The following is a 17,986-nucleotide window of genomic DNA, read 5'->3' as shown; positions in this document are numbered from 1 at the left end:
AGCCTGAATATTTGAAAGCCGATAATTGCAGATCCGGGGTAATGTAGTCTTGTACCGTATACCAGAGCTGTAAGTAGACAGATAACACGACTTCCTATGGTCCAATTGCAATGAAAAAGCGGATAACTCGAGAACGAGAGCGAGAGAACGTGACGATGAATACTATGCGATGGATAGAAAATGGATGTGTGCGATGTATCATAAACTAGGCTGATAATGTGCTCCAGAGCGCATCAATGAAAGGTGATACCATGGGATGACGATGAGAATAAAAAACACAAGCAACAGTGATAGAGAGAAATTCTCATGTAGTCCTGAGTAAGTGTTTCTGCCTGTGCGAGTTATCAGCATCGATTCCAAAGCGGAAGACTACATTGTGAAGGCATACCTTTTGGATGAGACAGGAATACTGTCTTGAGGACCAGCCTCCAAGAAGCGAGATATGCGTGTAAAGAAGCCCTCCTTGTCCATTTGCTTCTTACGAGACGCTCGCTTGGTTTCAGCACAAGCTATCTTTGCGCACGACCATGGGTGAAGGGGCATCTCCGCTGCAAGCGGTCCCTGGAATAGATCAGTAAGAGAGCCTCGGATGCTGGACGTTGCGAGGTCTTCGTCCGAATTCGTGAAAAGTTGCACGACTGGTAACCAATGGAAGGATCGCTTGGCAGTGTCGGGGTAGCCGGCAGTGCTTGGTATAGTACGAGCCATTCGAGGGCTCGGAGAAGGTGAGTCCAGGTGTCCAGCTGCTCGCGAACTTGCGCGCTGTCCTGATGAGCTACTTGGTATCTCAGGGGATGACTCCCAACCAGATGTAGGAGTACTGGGGGTATGATCGAGTTTGTCCCCATTGGGCGTCCGACATTCAGACGGAGGTTTGGCATATGCCAAACCCAGCTCTGGCAGCTGTGCAAGAGAGACAACATCCAACGCAGGTAAGACCTTCACAATGACATAAGCCTCGATTTTGACCCAGAAACATGACACATACTTTTGGCATTACGCGTATCCGCTCTTGTTTGTAACCTGTCATGCTGAGATTGGCCAAAGAGTCCCGCGGACCCCAATCTGACACTGCCGTGACAGAAGTAGCAGGTGACGAAAACGATGGGCTGTCCACCGTTGCAGACGCGACAGTTGTAGTCTCATAGTGCTCCAAGGAATTCATCTGGGACTTGACTGGAGTAGACGTTTCACTAGATGCGCATGAATCTGGTAGTCCTTCCACGGTGGCCGGAATGCTAGCCCAAACTGCGGCAGTTCTCATTCGCAAACTGGTAACGCGATCTGCTATGCGACTACCAGGAGGATTGGGATTTGTATCCTCCTGATCTGAGGATCTGTCCATAGCGGAAGATATAAGCCCGAATTCTGTACCGCCCTCCCAATGTTCTGTTGCCAAGGGCATCGTGTGATGTAAGACACCATCTTCAGAAACAGCTAGGACATGTCTTGATATGTCTGGAGCTGCAGATGTTGTACAAGGTAGCGCTGTGGGAGGTATTTGAACCGACTGAAAACAAGTGAGTTGACTGTAGCGCATAACACTGAGAAGAGAACTAACAGGGCCTTTCTTGAAGACGCTAGCCAGAGACATCTTTTTGATGTGTGTGAGAGTGGAGAAAATGCGAAATTTGTGAGCCTTCGAAGATGAAGGAGAAGATGTTGCGGTCGGCGAGTTGGACTCGATCACAGGCTTTGTATCCGCAGGTAATTCGACTCTGGAAGCAGAGCCCTCGCTCTTGCGCCGAAAAGTGAATTTGTGCTTGAGGGTGCCATTGATAAACATTTTGTCGACAAGCTTGATGCTGATGCTAAGGAGAGGTCCAAGGAGTGATGTGGAAAACAAACAACCTGAAATTTCAATTTGAACCGTCAGATCTGTGGCCCTCAAACGTGGTCAGTGTGGAAGGCGAGACACTGAGATATAGCCCGCTTGAAGCTCAAATATCTTTGATCGCCCTACTGAAATGTAACTGGACACAGCAGCACTCACAGATAGCAGCATACTCCTTCGGGAGTAAGATATGTATACAAATAGGCACAGCCTCCACTCAGACTTAGCTAGCTTGATGAGTTCGGTCGAGGGAATGACAGCTTCGTGGATTCCGAGTCCTGATAGTTGACTCCTAGCTGTGAAGTTCAACGTTCAACATTGATTGCCGCAAATGGACAGATCGTGTACATGTGTCTTGTTTGGCCATAGCTTCGGTTTCAAACAAATACGGCATTCCGGCACTTCGACCGCGGACCACCTCGAGGTCTAACTTGAGCTATAATTGTCCAGGTCTAGCAGTGGTGGTCAGTGGTCACCACAAAAAACTGTTGTGGATCATGTCTCAGAAACAGCCCAGAGCTTGTGCTCGATGGCCTGGGTAATTCAAACAATTCCTGTTATCGAAAAAGGTGCTAGTACATAGGTGGTAATACAAGTGAACTCTGCTCTTAAACTGAATAGGCAGGTACTGCGTCTCATGAAATCTCTGCATTATACCGTCACTAAAGGTAAGCTTTCAGTATTCTACCTTCTGGTGTAACGGTTGAGCGGGTCCAGCTGACCTACTTACAGCAGGCCAACAGCGAGATCGAATTGTCCAGCTTGTGTGCTGCACCATACCACTTGGCCAGATGAATTCATACTTACCGTTTGGAAACGTTTACAAGTCTATCCGAATAGAACATCCACAGCGCACTTAACCCTGGAATACCTGCACGTTTCGATTTTAATCGTGGTCCACATACCAGTCAACTCAACTTACCTGACATCACCGATGCCTGCTCTAAGGCACACCAGACAGCTCCCAAGAGTGATTGAGGATGTGAGAAACTTCGGTCAATATGAAAATTTATCCATTAGCGTCCCTAAACATCACCAAAAAGAAGACAAAAAGCCCAACAACAAAGAAGACAACACAGTTAAAAGAAATATGACAGGACGATGGATGCGCAGGGCCGAGGATACGTATGTGGCCGAACCTGTCGTGGTGTCCGAGTTCCCGCACAAACCAGAATCCTGCAGAAGAGTAGTGGGATAGAGAACAAGAGGCACGCCTCCTAAACTATATTGTGCGTTGATGGTGCCATTGCTGCCCACTGGCCACTGTTCACAGGTCAATACACTATAACACGATGTGAGTTCTGATGTCCGAGTTAAATTTGAGAAGCAGCTGACTTGGTGAGTGATGCGCTTGCAAGGTACGGGGTATACACGGGAATACTGATGTTTTGAGGCTAATAATAGGGTATAGTAAGATCAGAAAAAAATCGAAGATGCGGGGATAAAGATTTGCAAGGTTCACATGGACTTACGGGAGATCCGATATTGGTCATGATGGAGACACAATCCCCTTTCAAGGTTGCGATGCCGTATGGTGATGTTGTGAGCACCTGCGTCGGCGTGGTTGCCCATTGGGTGTTATTCACCAAGAAATTGCGGAACTGTGAGACGCAATGATTAACATCAGGCCCTCAAATTCAAACTATGGCATACCTGATTCAATGTGGTTATGAGTTGGTATGTTGTACTGTTGGCATATTTCGAAGGCCACATTGCCTCGCGATTATACTGCGGCAATGTTAAGGTGCATCAAAATAAAATGGCAGGGTCAACTCACAGGATCACTGTTCCCGCTGAAGCCTTGTTCTTGACCATAATACACAATGGGTATACTTCTCGCATGTCAGTGATTTGTTAGCAAACACGACGATGCAATTTACCCATCAGTCATAAAGTTGAACACCATGGCGTTGCTATTTTGAGTTAGGATCTGCAGGATACAATATAGGAAAGAGTTTACTATAAACTTTGTGGGTCGACAGAGATATTCGCCCAACGAGGAATGTCCTGATTTTCAATGAAGTTTCCGAGAAGTGTGGGGTCCTACAACCATTGAAGTGCATTCACAGAAAAGTGTGGACCACATACCTTGAACTTCGCTGCCTGCTGCCCAATCATATCTGCAACAGCACTCATATTCTGTGGCCCAGGAAGGGTGAACGCATCAAGGAGCGCGGTGTACATGGGATAGTTCAGAATTGAGTCAAGGGCATTGGATCCTTGGTAGAGAGCAGCGTCGCTGCAATACAAACCTGTGTTAAACAGCGCAGGACAGACCGGTGAGACCTTACTCGATATCTGAACCAAAGACTTCTCCTATGCAAAATACACCGGCTTTGCCACAGAACACGGGCCAGAAGTCGATATTGACATGTCTACACCTCAGTTAGTGTGAGTGGGGGGGATGGAGGGAAACCTTACTTCGCAGCTGGTAAAGTCGTTATATTATGATCATAAAACTGTTTGAACACACTCACCATCAATCCGGAGTCCATCAATATTGTATTCCTTAACCAAGGACTGAATCCAGTCACCGAACCCGGCAACAACAGTTGGGTCTTCCGTGTTGAGGTCAGGAAGAGGAACGACGGTGTCGCCTAACCAGCATTGTTCCTCGCTAGTGGTGTTACTCCAATCTATGGCACAATATGGATGGTATCGCGACTACGTATGAATGACTCAGCAATTGAATGTATGAAGCACATGGAAGAGTAATTTTACCTGTTCTTTGAACATATATGTAGATAAATCGGGGGTTATCGAGGTCGCCATGACATCGTTAACAACAACATCGACCATCAAGTACCTGGAAAGATTCAACAATGTGAATTCTGATCTGTGAATGCACTCACATTCCACGACGATGCAGCTCCTCTGAAAGACCCTTGAGATCGTCAGACGTGCCAAACCGAGAGTTGAGTTGAGAAGCATCCGCAATCCAGTATCCGTGGTAGGGGTCTCCATATGGCGTAGCCGGACCTTCATAGTTTTGGGAAACAGGACTGATCCAGACTGAAATATCAAGTCAGACATCTTAATGATTACGAGTGAAGTTGCACGCACCTGCGGTGAAACCTGCATCTTGGATGTAGTCTAGATTCTGGCGAAGACTGTGGGAAGTCAGTATGAAGCAAGAATGACTCGGAGCGCTCGCGGTGCTTACGAATTCCAGGTCCCACCACACCATGTACGAGTCCCCGATGGGCATTGGTTAGGGTCAGCACCTTCGGGCAAAGCATATCTGTCGATGATGACTCTACAAAATTAATCAATCAGATACTTGGTGAAATGGTTAGATACGCACTGATAAATTGATCGACCTCGCCATTGGTCGGAAGTGGCGGCATAAACATAAGGAAAGGCAAATGCAAGAATAGCAGCTGCGAGAAATGCAGTATGTGACATGATACGAAATAAAACGAGCGTGAGTTATAAGGAGCGTAGAAGCCAACGAAGCTCGAGGCAAAGAGAGCGAAGGTCGGGCTGAACGTGTGGGACACAGCTATGTTGGCAAGGGGGAAGAGGAAAGTGGAATTCTAACGTTCTGATCAAATTTTAGTAGTGCGGCTTGCCCGAACTGGGAACCGTGAAGGTACCGAATCACCATCATGTGGAAGTAAATGACCGACTAGAATGATCAGAATGGATCATGTGGCCCTCCGGAGGTAATCTAAAGCTTGAGCTTGACTACGTACACAATAATGCATATCTTCTCCAAACAATCCGGCAGCTCAGGTCATTGCGGCGCCGGATTCATCATAAAAAGTCCATCAGAACGCGGAGGTAGCACTGGCAGCATCAATGATGGCATTAGAGTCGTAACGTCACTAGGCTAAAATTTAGTTCATGTCAGTGAAACAAGTCATCTCTCACAGACGTTACATACCGTACTTCGACCCTGAGTGCACGATGCTTTGCAACATTACTGGAGTATGTACTGTAGCGATGCCTAGAAGCTCACATAGTCCACACCGAAAAGGTTAGCAGTTGGTCAGTTTCAGCCTCAAACTTTAAGGCTTAATCGATGATCGATGATCCCCCATTGGGGTGGCTTCCTAATTTGGTTTATGTAAGTAAAATTTCACCAACTCATGTGGCGTGTTATTTTCACCAAGTCGCAGGCACGTTCAGGAGTAGAATAGAAGTAAACGAAACATGTATTCATATCATAGGACATAAATATATTGAAATTTTGTGAACTATGCGGTGGCAGAGGTGCAACAAGATACCAGAATGGATGAGGCACTCAGTGCCACTCACGAGTCACGGTAGGAGGGTAAAAACTTGAGGTGTCATGATCTGTTGCGCAGGCGGAAAGACTGTGGGTAACATTGGATAGTAAGACATTGTTGGAGAAGGCGCGATACCAGAAGAATAGATGGCGCTGGGTGCACAATGATACTTGAGTGCATCGGGTGCAAGTTAGTAAGTGTGTGACTGGCTTGCCGGATGTTCGTAACAGGAACGGGCGGTGCAGTTTCTCGATAAGCTCATTACTGTAGCATATATATGGAAGAGGTGGCTTTAAGCCTGGTGTCAAACAGCGGGCGGGTGCTAGGTAGTAGTGTACACCTAGGGATGAATTTGAAACACAGTCACGGGTGGTTCGCAGTACGACGTACGTCGTGTCACGTGTATTGTGCCGATTAGGGATTACATTTAAAACGTTTTAATACATTATTATGTCAGTAATACGTGAGAAACCTCGAGACAGCTGCCGGCAGCAGCTGTGAAGCACTGGCAGTTGTACTAGTACTACTGTCATCATAAGTTTCAGATGACCTCTGAGGGCGCTCAAACATTTACCAAGTACGGCTGGCTCGTATGTCTATGGGTCCTCACTGTTTCGTTTCAGGTATTTACCCAATAATGTTCCCTACTGAAGTTTATGCCCTGCTCACGTCTTTGTACAAGTATGGTTATCACACGTCCGCTCTGAATCAGCTACAAGCTGTCCTGACGTGCAAAATCGCTGATCCAACTGCTCCAATGTACTATGGTCTACCCACGTGTATCCCCATGTCCGACGCAACATTCTCTGTAGTGACGTCCATGTACACCATGGGAGGCTTCTTTGGCAGTTTGAGTGCTAACATTGTTATGGACCGTTACGGGCGGAAAGGTGCTTCTCGTCTCAGCGCTGTGCTCACAGCTGTTGGTTCAGCCGTATTTGGACTGTCTTCTTCCGTAGGTCCACTGATTCTTGGCAGGTATGTACTTCATACTAGCAATATCCGCTACAACCTCCCACACCCACAGATTTCTTGTTGGTCTCGCAGCTGGCCTAGGCATTTGTCTTTGTCCAATATACCTGTCTGAGATAGCACCAGTCAAAATCAGGGGAAACTTGGGTTCGTGCTGTTTCTTAGTTTATCAATGACCAGCAATATTGACCGACTGTCTCGTTAGGCGTTCTAACACAGCTGGCTATAGTTATCGGTATAATGGTCACCCAAGGAATGGGCTTCGGTCTTGCTACTCCCCGACAATGGCGTTTTGTACTGCTCATTTCATCGGGGATATCCATTTTCCAGTATTTCAGCAGCCCGTTTGTCGTAGAATCTCCTTCGTATCTCAACAGAAAGGGACTGGTAGATCAAGAGAAGTTAACGATTCACAGATTGTGGGGCGAAATTCATGATGTCTCGCGTACAGATCGTGAGCAGATACTAACTTACCGAGACAATTTCTAATCGTATCTTTAGCTGAAGAACAAGACAGCGAGGAACCTCTGTTACCAGACAGTGATAGCGCTACAGAACGCCACTCAGCTGTCCGCCAGCCTGCAATGACTATTCCTCAATTGTTTGCCTCTACTGAACTTCGCCGGCCTCTATTGACAATTATTGCCGCCATGACATCCCAACAAATATCAGGAATTAACGCAGGTAAGCAGAGCACTCACTTGCACAATATAACATCTCTCAATGTACCAAAGTCTTGTACTACAGTAACGATATACTCTCTAAATCCCTTCCCGAACTAGCATCATATGTTTCGCTGGGAATCACAATTGTCAACTTTTTAATGACTTTTCCGCCTATCTTCCTTATTGAGGCGAGTTTAGTCATGCTCAAGTATCTGCAGCAACTTAACAGGTACCTAGCGAGTGGGCAGGAAACAACTAATCCAATTATCAGTTGCTGCCGCTCTTCTGTCTCATCTGGCTGTTGGCTATGGGCTGAATAGCGGCCTCGTGACTTTGTCCAGTATCGCAATCACCACTTTTGTCATGTACGTGGCTTATATCTAATTCTTCTACGCAACTTATGTTATCTTGAAGGTCGTTTGCCTTCGGATTAGGTCCTATTCCGTTTGTCATCATCCCCGAGGTGGCACCACCCCATGTCAGTTATTCCACGAAGTGCATAGCTCCTTCACTGACCCCATGCAGGCTGTGTCCGCCATCTCATCAGTGGGTCTGTCGCTGAACTGTAAGTATTCATTTGTGCCTTCGAAAGTTCGTCTCCTACTTCAATTTTCAAGGGTTGAGCAATTTTGTCGTTGGTCTGATCTTTCTTCCGCTGCGCAATTTTCTTGCAAATGGCGATCCCATGAAGGAAGGAAGAGTATTTTATCTCTTTGCAGTGGCGCTACTCTGCTCAACACTTTGGTTTTCGAAATTATACAGGGGTTAAGGGGCTACAACATACTACTCGGCTCGTATGTAGCGTACATCTATGGCAATAATTTACTATTCATTGAATCATATGACGCTGAGGTGCACAGACATTCATATCGTGTAAGTACCGTCGCACAGTTTACAATGGTGTTGTACTGTTGCATGGTTTCTCGTTCTGGTGGACCTTGCATGCCTATTTGTGTCTGATGTTCTAACAGAACGTAAGAATGCAAGGCAGTATCTGAGTGACAACTACTACATAGTAACGTGAGAACGTACACTTTCGCGTCAGTAGTTAGAGGGAATAGTCTACTGCACCACTGCACCACCAAGAAGCCCAAAGGCATAACGGGTGTGGGCGAAGACAATAACAACCCCTGAGGCCACGATTTCGATTGACTGAGCTTGGGCTGAGCGCTTGTCAATTTAAAGTCCGAGCGGTATGTGTTATATTCAGCCAATGAAAATCGTTCATAATTAATTCCTAAGGAGAGCAGATTCTGCATTAACCACCGGCTCGCAATCCTGACAGCCATGTCTGAGCAGGAAAGAAGAGAGATCAATGCGTTCATCTCTTTCTTCGCAACCTTCAACCTAGCCCGGCCAATCACCACCGTCGCCGACCTCAGCGATGGGGCCGCACTCTTCGATGTTCTCGCTCTAGTGTATGTCTCACGTCATATTCATCTGTAATTAATTGCAAGAAGAGACTAAACTCGCCGTCAGAGATGCAGAGTACTTCAGGCAGTCTAGCAGGTCCTCCACACAGCTCTCCGATAATTGGGTTCTCCGGTTCAGCGCACTAAAGCGTCTCTATCGCCTCCTTACGCAGTACTTTGCTGAAGTCTTGCAGAAACCTACGAGCGGTCTCGAAGTCCCTGACTTGCAGGCGATTGCAAAGGACCGCGATGTCGGCGAGACGCTTATCATGTGTCGGATAACGATCGCGATCGCGGTGCAGTGCGAGCAGAATAAGGAGATCATCGCCCGAATTCAGCAGTTGAGTGAGGGGGACCAGCATTTTTTGATGAAGGCTATTGAGCAGGTATGCTGATTGCACGCATGGAATATTCACCATTATTGATGCGTGCGTGTAGGTGATAAGCAAGATCAGTGATTCGCAGGATATCAGTTTTGGAGAAGCCAGCATGACAGAGTCAGTCGTTAGTTGTGAAGAATGGGCTTTAGTCACTGATGGGATATCCAGAGACGATCATTACTACCTCATACAGTCTGAAAGGAGCCAGATCCTTTCAGAGAAGGAGACTGTAGAGAAGGTCTACCAGGCTCTTCTTGAAGAACACAGGACGTTACAAACAAATTACGACGATATGATATCTGAAAAGGATGATGCGTTGACACGGTTACGTGAAGCACAAAGGGGCATTGAGAGCAGACGCAATGATAATGCGTATGGAATGATGCGCGCCGAGGTCGAGCGCCTTCGCACTGAACTGTGAGTACATGTTCGAACCATTCAGTTAGATCTCGTCTTATGACTGCGGAGGTGCTAGCCAAAAGAGCGAAGACAATCTCGCCATGGCGGAGGCCGAGCTCGACAAGCACACATTGTTGGTGACTGACCTTACACGGCGAATCGACGAGTTGCAGGTCAAAGCTGACGAGGCTGCGCGCCTCAAAGACCAAGTAGACGAGTATGTGTGTTATCTCAATCACCGATTGACCTTGGTATTCAACATACATAGATATCGCCATGCAGCCGATAGACTACAAAAGACAGAGAATGTCATGGAGAAGTATAAGAAGAAACTCCAGGAGGGCGCTGATCTTCGCCAACACGTCAAGGTTTGTTCTTTGTTGTAACCATGTCGACCACTTCAATGACTTGCCATTCAGTCGCTGGAGGCACAAAATGCCGATCTCGTCGACAAGAATGCAGCGCTTGAGGAGGATTACCGCAAGGTTGCCGCATTCAGGCCACTCTTAGAATCTTATAAAAACCAGATAGCCGAACTTGAAGGAAGGGTTTCAACACGCTCACAAGATATCGAGACAGTGAAGTTCGAGTTGGAACAAGCCCGTACGAAGTTGAAGATTACTACCGAGGAGCGCAAGAAGGATACCGAGATGTTGGAGCTCTATCAGGAACGTATGCGCGAGATGGAACTCACTTCGCATCGGGCACCCACTACGTCGAAGACGCAAGCGACAGAGCCTTTGGGGAACAACGATGAACTCACTGAAGAAGAGCTCATGGGCAACTCGTTTGGTCTTGATGGAGAGCTAGACGATGCCATTACAGGGACGACGATGACGGATTTGAAGTTGCAGGTGAAGAAGTTGCAAAGGGAGTTGAAATCAGCGAAGAAGAACGAAGCCGATACCAGCCATATACTTGTCCTGCAGAACCTGCTAGAAGATGCCAATAGGATGAAGGCACGGTACGAAGCGGATTACATGACCGCACATCGAGAAAAGCTGGTATTGCAACGCGACCTTGAGGAAATACGGAGTGGTAAAGCGCTAGGAGATGGGTAGGTGAATCTCTCCTATACAAGTAGCCGATTCAAACCGTTCACAGGCCAGAAGCTGCAATTGCGTTACGACAACGTCTTAACGAGACAGTCGATCAGTTAGATTCTTTGCGAAAAGAGCACGCCGAGCTTGAAGTCGCTTTTGATACTCAGGAGAGGGAGCTAACGATTGCTAAATCGAATCGTAAGTCCTCGGATCTCGAAAATGCTACTCTTTTTTGACTGGCGGTGTTTCGCAGTGAATCTTGTAAACAAGGACCAGGTCGACATCCTTGCATCATTACGAGAATCCCTCAAGGAAGACAAGGCGGGCATGGAAGCTGATATGAATCGTTTAAAGAACCAGATTAGGGAGCTGAACGAAAAGAATAAGATGCTATTGGAGCAGGTCAATGGGCTCCTGCTAGAAAAAGCGAACCTGCAGAGCGACGGTATTGGTCAGAGAGACAAGATGATCCAGCGTGAGCGAATCTTTGGGTAGGTCGTTACAGTTGTTGATGGTGGTCTGCATCGCTGACTGCTACCAGTGACTTGCGAGCATCGGTCTCTGGCAAAGATGTGCCAGAAGACGTCAAGGCAAGGTTATTAGCTTTGCATGAAGACAACGTGGTTATCAAGGAGCAATTGAAGACTGCTCAAGATAAGCTCGCCAAAGCACGGCAGGTGCGTGATACGGCCAAAGATGATTGTCGCTCGCTCAGTCCAGCTCTTAGTTTATCAAGTCTCAGGACAAGCTTTTCAAGGAGGAGCAAGCCAAGCTCGGTGGCCGTTCGACGGTGAGTTTAGGTCTACTTGACTCATCGATGTTCTGATGTTTAAACCATCGTGCAGTCCTCTTTCGAAGAGGCTGAAGGAAGCTTCCAGACTCAAATCAAAGATTTGAAGGAGGAAGTTCAACGCGAAAGGGTACGTGAACTTTGTATCATTAGCTGTCTGGTCGGAGCTCACGAATCAACACCTGCAGGCGATGCGGGTCGATCTCGAGAAGCAACGCCGCAAAGAGCAAGCGCTGATGTCCAGCTGCATATTCAACCAAGGCATGGTGAAGCTTCGAAACGCATCGAATCCGTCGTCGAAAGGCAAGCCTGCTCCCACTGCATGGCTCCCGCGACAACGAAACGCGGTGGGTGTATGTTTTTGTGCTCTTACGTTGAAGCCTCATGCGGTCATCTAGCTTGGATCCGGACTTGAAAGGTGATACCTCCTCATCACGACCGCTTGCACATATGAATAGTTTTTCTGTATCTAATTTGGAGGAACATACCCCAGGCTGCATTACCTACACCTTCGTTGCACATGCAAAGTCTTTAATTCGTCACGGACAGTCATAGACAAAAAATGACATTCAATTTTACAAAAAAACCAAGACCCATACTGTTTGCAAAGCACCATGCAGAGTCAAAGAGACTTAGCAGAAGTCACTCCACAAAGAGAAAGAGTTTGGGAAAAAAGAACCCCCGACGACGCAGGCCGGTAGTGCAGTGGCAAGGTCATCATGTCTCTCGAGTTGCAAGCAGAGCTCGAAGGAACAAGGGCGGCAAAAATTTGATAACCAAAGAATGAGGGCGGTGCCCTCATAATAGTGGTTAAACTATTAAGAACAGATACTACACTTGATCTAAGCCAAAAGGCCAGAGTGGTAAGGATTCACCTCGTTCACAGCTCCCTTTTATATCTTCTCAACTAGTGCACGGACCAATTACAACAGACTACCCCGATTTGGAACACAATCATGACTTCCACCATCGCGCATAATCTGGTGCACATTGATGGAAGCTTTTGTGAAGGTGGTGGACAGATCCTTCGCAACGCCGTCGCTCTCTCTGCACTATTGTCAAAACCAATATCCATACCAAACGTTCGCCATAATAGAAAACCTCCGGGCCTCCGAAAACAGCATGAAGCAGGTATGTACCATTAGCTTCGTATATCAGTGTGGCTAACGCGGACTCTAGGGATCATTCTTGCAGCCGCCATCTGTTCAGCCGAAACAGAGGGCGTGCACTTGTCATCGACCAGCGTCACCTTCAAACCCGGGAAAATAGAACTACCTAAAATATTAACTGCTGATCCCGGAACAGCGGGCTCGACAACCTTGCTTCTCCAAGTCTCCTTGCCGTGTTTACTATTTTCGTCTTCGCCCACTTCGCCTTCCCAACTAACTCTTCACGGAGGGACAAATGCAATCCAAGCTCCTCAGATAGATTATACCCAGCATGTCTTCTTGCCCTTCATGAAACGGCATTTTGGCCTGGACATCGCGCTCAACATTATACGACGAGGTTACTTCCCAAAAGGAGGCGGAGCCGTGTTTTGTAGTATTCCCTCCCTCACAGAAGCGCTTCCTCCAGTGACCCTCACAGAGAGGGGACCTGTTCATCTCATCAGAGGTGAAGCACGGGTCGGAGGGCTTCCTTTCATCATTGCCGAACGCATCAAAAACGCTGCGTGTGCTACACTAATCGCCGCAGCTGTTTCCCCTACTATTATCCGGATTGACGCGGTCAGAGAAACTCAGGAAGAGGCGTTCGGCAGTGGAGGGGGAATCTTACTATTCGCTGAGACTGACAATGGGTGCGTGATAGGCGGATCTTCAGTTTCGACGAAGAGTAGGGATCCAGAGGAAATTGGAAAAGAAGCTGCAGAGGAGCTCCTTCGTAATCTTCGTCATGATGGATGCGTCGATGAGCATCTACAGGTCAGAGATTTTCCTCGGTTGGAGTTCAGTCCGCTAAATCTTGAACCTCAGGACCAGATTATCATCTTCATAGCTCTAGCAAAGGGCCGCTCGACAATCAAGACTGGACCTCTCACAGATCACACAATGTGAGGTGGCATTTTCGACATGAATCTACCTTGATTCTAATCTTTCCACCCACAGAACTGCAATAAAAATAGCGGAACAAATGACCGGCGCTACGTTTCATCTCCAGCAGAATCCATCAGGTTTCGTCATTATAAGCTGCGACGGCATCGGCTATACCCCTTCACCGTAGTCCATAAAATAGATAAAATATGATGTGCAGCGGGTTAGGTTCATGGAATGATATTACAGGGTCAAATCGGCCACCCTCCGGTACATACGAGTGTTCGTAAAATCCAACATGCTCTATCGGTTCCAAGACAGCAGTGTCATATCTCCCAAACGTCTGCAGCGCATTTAGCCATAGTCCCATGATACATGAAAAAGAACCATACCTCGGTTTGAGAAGGTGTCGGATAGTGCCCGCTAATGCAAGGAACACAAAGACACACGATGCTGCAACGTAAGCCCAACCCAAGAATGGATTCTTTCCACCTATCCAAGATACTGTAGAAATGACGAGGGATTTTGTTCCCTTGTAGCCCTGAACCGGATAGTCTGAAAGCAAGCACAACAGTCAGGAACAGAAGCAGGTACAGTAACGACGACCATACTCATATAGACAAGGACTTGATATTGGCCCGCAGGCAGGGTGGCAGTGTCGTTGCGCCCATAAAGTTTAGTGAACGTCGGCAAACCCGCCGTCCGCATCCAGTTCTGGAAGTGCTCGTCCTCTTGCAGGTTTGGTATGGAACTAGCGTTGGGGTAGCTTGGGTAGCGCAGCACCCAGTTCGGAGGAGGTACGACCTCATCCAGGTTATTGGTGTAACCCGACGTGGCGCTGTATTTCTTAGCCTCGCCGGGCCAGGCGATGCCGGATTGTGAGAAATTATAAAAGAAGTTGTCTGACGATGCAAACCCAGAGAAGGTGTCTGTACAACATTAGGTCATCAGAATCCCAGACACTGTGTTGTGCTCAGTGAGACGCACCATTGAAAACGGAGTTAGCGATCAATCCGCAGGGGTAGATAGCTTTTCCGTCCGCATTGACGCTAAGAGGATCGCAATTACTACCGCTGAGAGTACTCGGAGAGACATAGCTGCCCTGCAATTGAGAGGTGTCTAAACTCTGGACATATCGACGGTTATTCTGGTAGAAGTTAGTGAGCTTATAATACTGGAACACTGGGGCAGCCAGGTCCGATACGACGGTAAAATCGATGTAGCATGAATGCTTCTGGTCCTCCGGTGCTAGGTCATTATAGTAGTAAGCGAATGTGGGAGGTGTGATTGTTTTGCCTGAGTCTGATGATCGTAGGTTATATGTGTAGGGCATGCTCGTGAAGGTGAGGTTGGTTAGTGACGTTGAACTTGACTGATTCCAGCAAGTCGTATAGTCGAACGTCATTTCCGATACCTTTTCGATCACAGTTGTAGATAGTGAAAAGCACGAGCTGACCTAGAACTCACAAGACTGCTACCCCACACCAACAAGCCACCTATTGGTGCAAAGATGATCCCAATAATGAATAGAGTTGGGAGAACAGTTTTCGGCGTCAAGATAGGCTGCCACGCCTTGAGACGCTGCTGTTTGAACGCAGTATCTAGCGTAATAACCAGACGTCAGAGTCTTCCCAAGCTTTCTTGAGCAGGTGGACTAACTTGCTGGTTTTCTCCAGCTTCCTTTCTCCTTCTTACGCCCTCCGTCCTGATCTTGGCCATTGTCGGAGGAGTCACCACGCTTCTTTGAGCGGTTGAAGAGAGGCATGGTTGTCGTGGTAGTGCAAGTCGCTTTGGCGCAGCCACGGATGATGTAGCCGAATGCTTAGGTAACATCAAACGGCTATGCGTGGAGGCGCGTCGCTGAAACAGTACTAAACCTAAACGCGCCCGCCGCAAACCAGTGTTGCGTTATTCATCATGGTATCCGCTTTTCTCATAGATGCTATCAACAATCCTACAAAAGTAGTCCAAGAACTTTTTGAGGAGCACACCGGAGATGTCAATCAATTCCCCGCTGTCGTCGCTCGCCATTTTTCGGATGTCTTTCTAAATTCCGATGATACCCTTCGCGAGGTTGGGATCTATGGAATCTTTGCAGTGATACTATCGTTATTGATCCTGATGCTACTAGGTCCTTCCGCTGGATATGAACCATTCCCCTGAATCATTCACACATAGATCTTTGGTGCGATTTCATGGCATGGTACAAGACACTTCTCCTTCACCGGAGATGTATCTCGCGAGCTTGAACGAAAATAAATGTGGTGGTTGGGGGATCTCACAGAACACGCCTGCTAGTGAATGGCCTTCGAGTTTCGATTACTGTGACCTTAGAGAGGCTACTACTTTATGGGCCGTGACGGTGCCAGGGCAGACTGATTGGAGAACAGAAGAGTTGACTGACCGATTGCATTGTGGTATGTTCGGCGTGATGAATTGAGGTGCTCAAGTCTGACCTTCTCAGGTAGCTCTTCTAGTCAAAGTCCACCACAACCTCATAAGTTTCCCGTGCCAAATGCGCCCCATATCGGCGTCCAAGTCAAGGTAGATACGCATGACTCACCAAAAATTCGACTCATTCGTGACTTGTTAGATTTATGACAATGATGCCGCTCAGTTACTCAAAGCTACTGACGTCGTGACGTTTATCGGAATTTTGACGTCTGAGTCGTGAGTGCACAGACCATCTTTACAACTGATGCTCAATTTGGTGTAGTCTTGATTCAGAAGCTGATTCCTCACCGATGGTTCCATCACTTCATGTTCTGTGCCATAAACTGCAATCTACAGGTGACGCGCCGCACACAGAAGAGTTAGCGACTGTTCGAGAAGATCTCATCAAATGGATTGCCGACGAGGCCCTTGGAGGCGATGAAGATGCAGCACAATGGCTTCTTCTCGAGCTTTCCGCAAAAGTGTCAGTTTTGCCTTATCTATCAAACGAGTTCGCCTCATACCAGATACAGCTACACTCGGACTACGCCCCTCCTACCTCCGTCCCTCACTTTATCGCGGTTTCCTTCACCCACACCGTCATCGCCCGCACTACCTACCCTTCACCATGTACTTTCGGACTTGCTAGCGCAGTATCTTACAGTGCCCCTCTCCCTGGATCTTCTTAACACGGAAAATTTCAGTCCTGAAAGCAAGGATGAAGATTTGCACTCGGGCTATCTGCAGGTCCCTCAAGGGACCGTCTTACTGCTAACCGAGAATGGTGTGCGAGAGGGCAAGCTTGTAGAAAAAGGTATCAAATCCAACGGTACCTTCTGGCTTTAACATCTTATGTTGATATGGCTCTGCAGGCATCATGAACATCAGGGCTGTACAGGAAGTCATGGATGCTCAAACACTCGAGTACTCATTCCCATTCAGTAAATTTTCATTTTCGACAGACATAGTAACGATTGTGCTATGTGATGGTCGGAAAAGTGCCTTCTTTCAGGTAACACAGATACCGGCCTTCATTATAATTCCAAGCCACTTGCTCATGCCTCTTCCACGACAGACGGGATTCACCGTACCTCTGGAAACAAAACCCTTACTCAAGGACAATCTGTATAAACCGAGAGACCAGATAAAGATACCCGATACTGTGAAGCTGGCGGCATACCGTTCGTTCCTGGCAACCGCAAAATGTTGTTTTGGAACTGTCCAAGTTGCAGAGGAGACGTCGCGGGTGTGTGCGATATCGGACACCGTGTCTTACATGGCTGACTTTCAAGCAGCACATTCAAGAAGACTTTGTGCGTCAACGCCAAGAAGACTCGTCTATAACAGCGGACGATCTTATTCACTTGATGAAGGTGGCAAGGTGCGGAATTTCTCATTGATATCTGTTTGACTGTCATGCCCATGTTTGAGACAGATTACTAGCGGCATCTATGCTTGAGCGGGAAGTCACCGTTGACATATGGGAAAGGTCGAAGAGGCTTGATGCTAGTCGAAAGAAGAGATCGCCATGATCCAACTTCCTTGCTTCGATTCTATTTGGTCACGGAATTAGCCTTGCACATCATTCGTAAGACCCCAGCAATACTAGCGGTTCCCGCAAACATCCGGACATCAGTGGCTGCGGATCATTGTATCCGACTTGTTCGGTACAAGTGGGAATTATTGATAATGCCTGCACACAATGGCAACTTATTCGGAAGAAACGAATTTGTTGTCCTAGTGCATCTTGCGGATCCATGTCAAGTCATGCTATCGCACTTCAACTTGACACCTCA

The 17,986-nt window shown here is 47.4% G+C and overlaps 7 protein-coding genes across 7 annotated transcripts; 4 read left to right on the top strand and 3 right to left on the bottom strand.

The window, feature by feature from the left end:
* Position 1: 1 nt before the first annotated feature.
* On the bottom strand, positions 2-2,148 carry F5891DRAFT_286496 (uncharacterized protein). The gene is made up of 4 exons (XM_041371206.1): positions 1,562-2,148; positions 989-1,510; positions 389-939; positions 2-332 (listed from the first exon to the last, which is right to left on the bottom strand). The coding sequence occupies exons 1-4, from the start codon at positions 1,784-1,786 to the stop codon at positions 305-307; spliced, it is 1,326 nt and encodes a 441-aa protein (XP_041226326.1). The 5' UTR covers positions 1,787-2,148; the 3' UTR covers positions 2-304.
* A 677-nt stretch (positions 2,149-2,825) lies between these two features.
* F5891DRAFT_1031669 (glycoside hydrolase family 13 protein) lies at positions 2,826-5,599 on the bottom strand. The gene is made up of 17 exons (XM_041361626.1): positions 5,530-5,599; positions 5,139-5,462; positions 4,998-5,090; positions 4,898-4,944; positions 4,687-4,846; positions 4,556-4,640; positions 4,312-4,498; positions 4,256-4,262; positions 4,126-4,209; positions 3,923-4,073; positions 3,795-3,877; positions 3,715-3,747; positions 3,612-3,666; positions 3,488-3,562; positions 3,307-3,435; positions 3,170-3,228; positions 2,826-3,116 (listed from the first exon to the last, which is right to left on the bottom strand). The coding sequence occupies exons 2-17, from the start codon at positions 5,237-5,239 to the stop codon at positions 2,867-2,869; spliced, it is 1,599 nt and encodes a 532-aa protein (XP_041226325.1). The 5' UTR covers positions 5,240-5,462; positions 5,530-5,599; the 3' UTR covers positions 2,826-2,866.
* Positions 5,600-6,557: 958 nt separating this feature from the next.
* Positions 6,558-8,677, top strand: F5891DRAFT_1031661 (general substrate transporter). The gene is made up of 10 exons (XM_041361625.1): positions 6,558-6,689; positions 6,749-7,044; positions 7,094-7,185; positions 7,244-7,492; positions 7,540-7,722; positions 7,773-7,891; positions 7,941-8,068; positions 8,118-8,181; positions 8,229-8,268; positions 8,321-8,677. Exons 1-10 carry the CDS (start codon positions 6,612-6,614, stop codon positions 8,470-8,472), a joined length of 1,401 nt encoding a protein of 466 aa, XP_041226324.1. The 5' UTR covers positions 6,558-6,611; the 3' UTR covers positions 8,473-8,677.
* Positions 8,678-8,942: 265 nt separating this feature from the next.
* Positions 8,943-12,336, top strand: F5891DRAFT_286182 (HOOK-domain-containing protein). Its single transcript, XM_041371205.1, has 14 exons — positions 8,943-9,121; positions 9,183-9,501; positions 9,554-9,612; positions 9,664-9,912; positions 9,971-10,111; positions 10,163-10,262; positions 10,314-10,951; positions 10,999-11,135; positions 11,191-11,428; positions 11,479-11,614; positions 11,665-11,727; positions 11,783-11,857; positions 11,916-12,074; positions 12,126-12,336. Exons 1-14 carry the CDS (start codon positions 8,991-8,993, stop codon positions 12,147-12,149), a joined length of 2,469 nt encoding a protein of 822 aa, XP_041226323.1. The 5' UTR covers positions 8,943-8,990; the 3' UTR covers positions 12,150-12,336.
* Positions 12,337-12,683: 347 nt separating this feature from the next.
* On the top strand, positions 12,684-13,947 carry F5891DRAFT_951596 (RNA 3'-terminal phosphate cyclase domain-containing protein; the record flags this gene model as incomplete). The annotated part of the gene is made up of 4 exons (XM_041375056.1): positions 12,684-12,858; positions 12,907-13,649; positions 13,701-13,777; positions 13,833-13,947. 4 exons carry the CDS (start codon positions 12,684-12,686, stop codon positions 13,945-13,947), a joined length of 1,110 nt encoding a protein of 369 aa, XP_041226322.1.
* F5891DRAFT_1031654 (ligand-effect modulator 3 family) lies at positions 13,755-15,588 on the bottom strand. Its single transcript, XM_041361624.1, has 6 exons — positions 15,417-15,588; positions 15,225-15,358; positions 14,745-15,171; positions 14,369-14,686; positions 14,150-14,312; positions 13,755-14,100 (listed from the first exon to the last, which is right to left on the bottom strand). Exons 1-6 carry the CDS (start codon positions 15,520-15,522, stop codon positions 14,061-14,063), a joined length of 1,188 nt encoding a protein of 395 aa, XP_041226321.1. The 5' UTR covers positions 15,523-15,588; the 3' UTR covers positions 13,755-14,060.
* Positions 15,589-15,674: 86 nt separating this feature from the next.
* F5891DRAFT_1188234 (uncharacterized protein) lies at positions 15,675-17,722 on the top strand (the record flags this gene model as incomplete). Its single annotated transcript, XM_041366970.1, has 10 exons — positions 15,675-15,830; positions 15,889-16,174; positions 16,222-16,301; positions 16,351-16,427; positions 16,474-16,674; positions 16,724-17,004; positions 17,063-17,202; positions 17,266-17,436; positions 17,486-17,571; positions 17,626-17,722. 10 exons carry the CDS (start codon positions 15,675-15,677, stop codon positions 17,720-17,722), a joined length of 1,575 nt encoding a protein of 524 aa, XP_041226320.1.
* Positions 17,723-17,986: the final 264 nt, after the last annotated feature.

This window comes from Suillus fuscotomentosus, assembly GCF_016647785.1.
Source record: "Suillus fuscotomentosus strain FC203 chromosome Unknown F5891scaffold_25, whole genome shotgun sequence".
Lineage (NCBI taxonomy): Eukaryota > Fungi > Basidiomycota > Agaricomycetes > Boletales > Suillaceae > Suillus > Suillus fuscotomentosus.
This window is presented reverse-complemented; position numbering and strand designations above follow the sequence as displayed.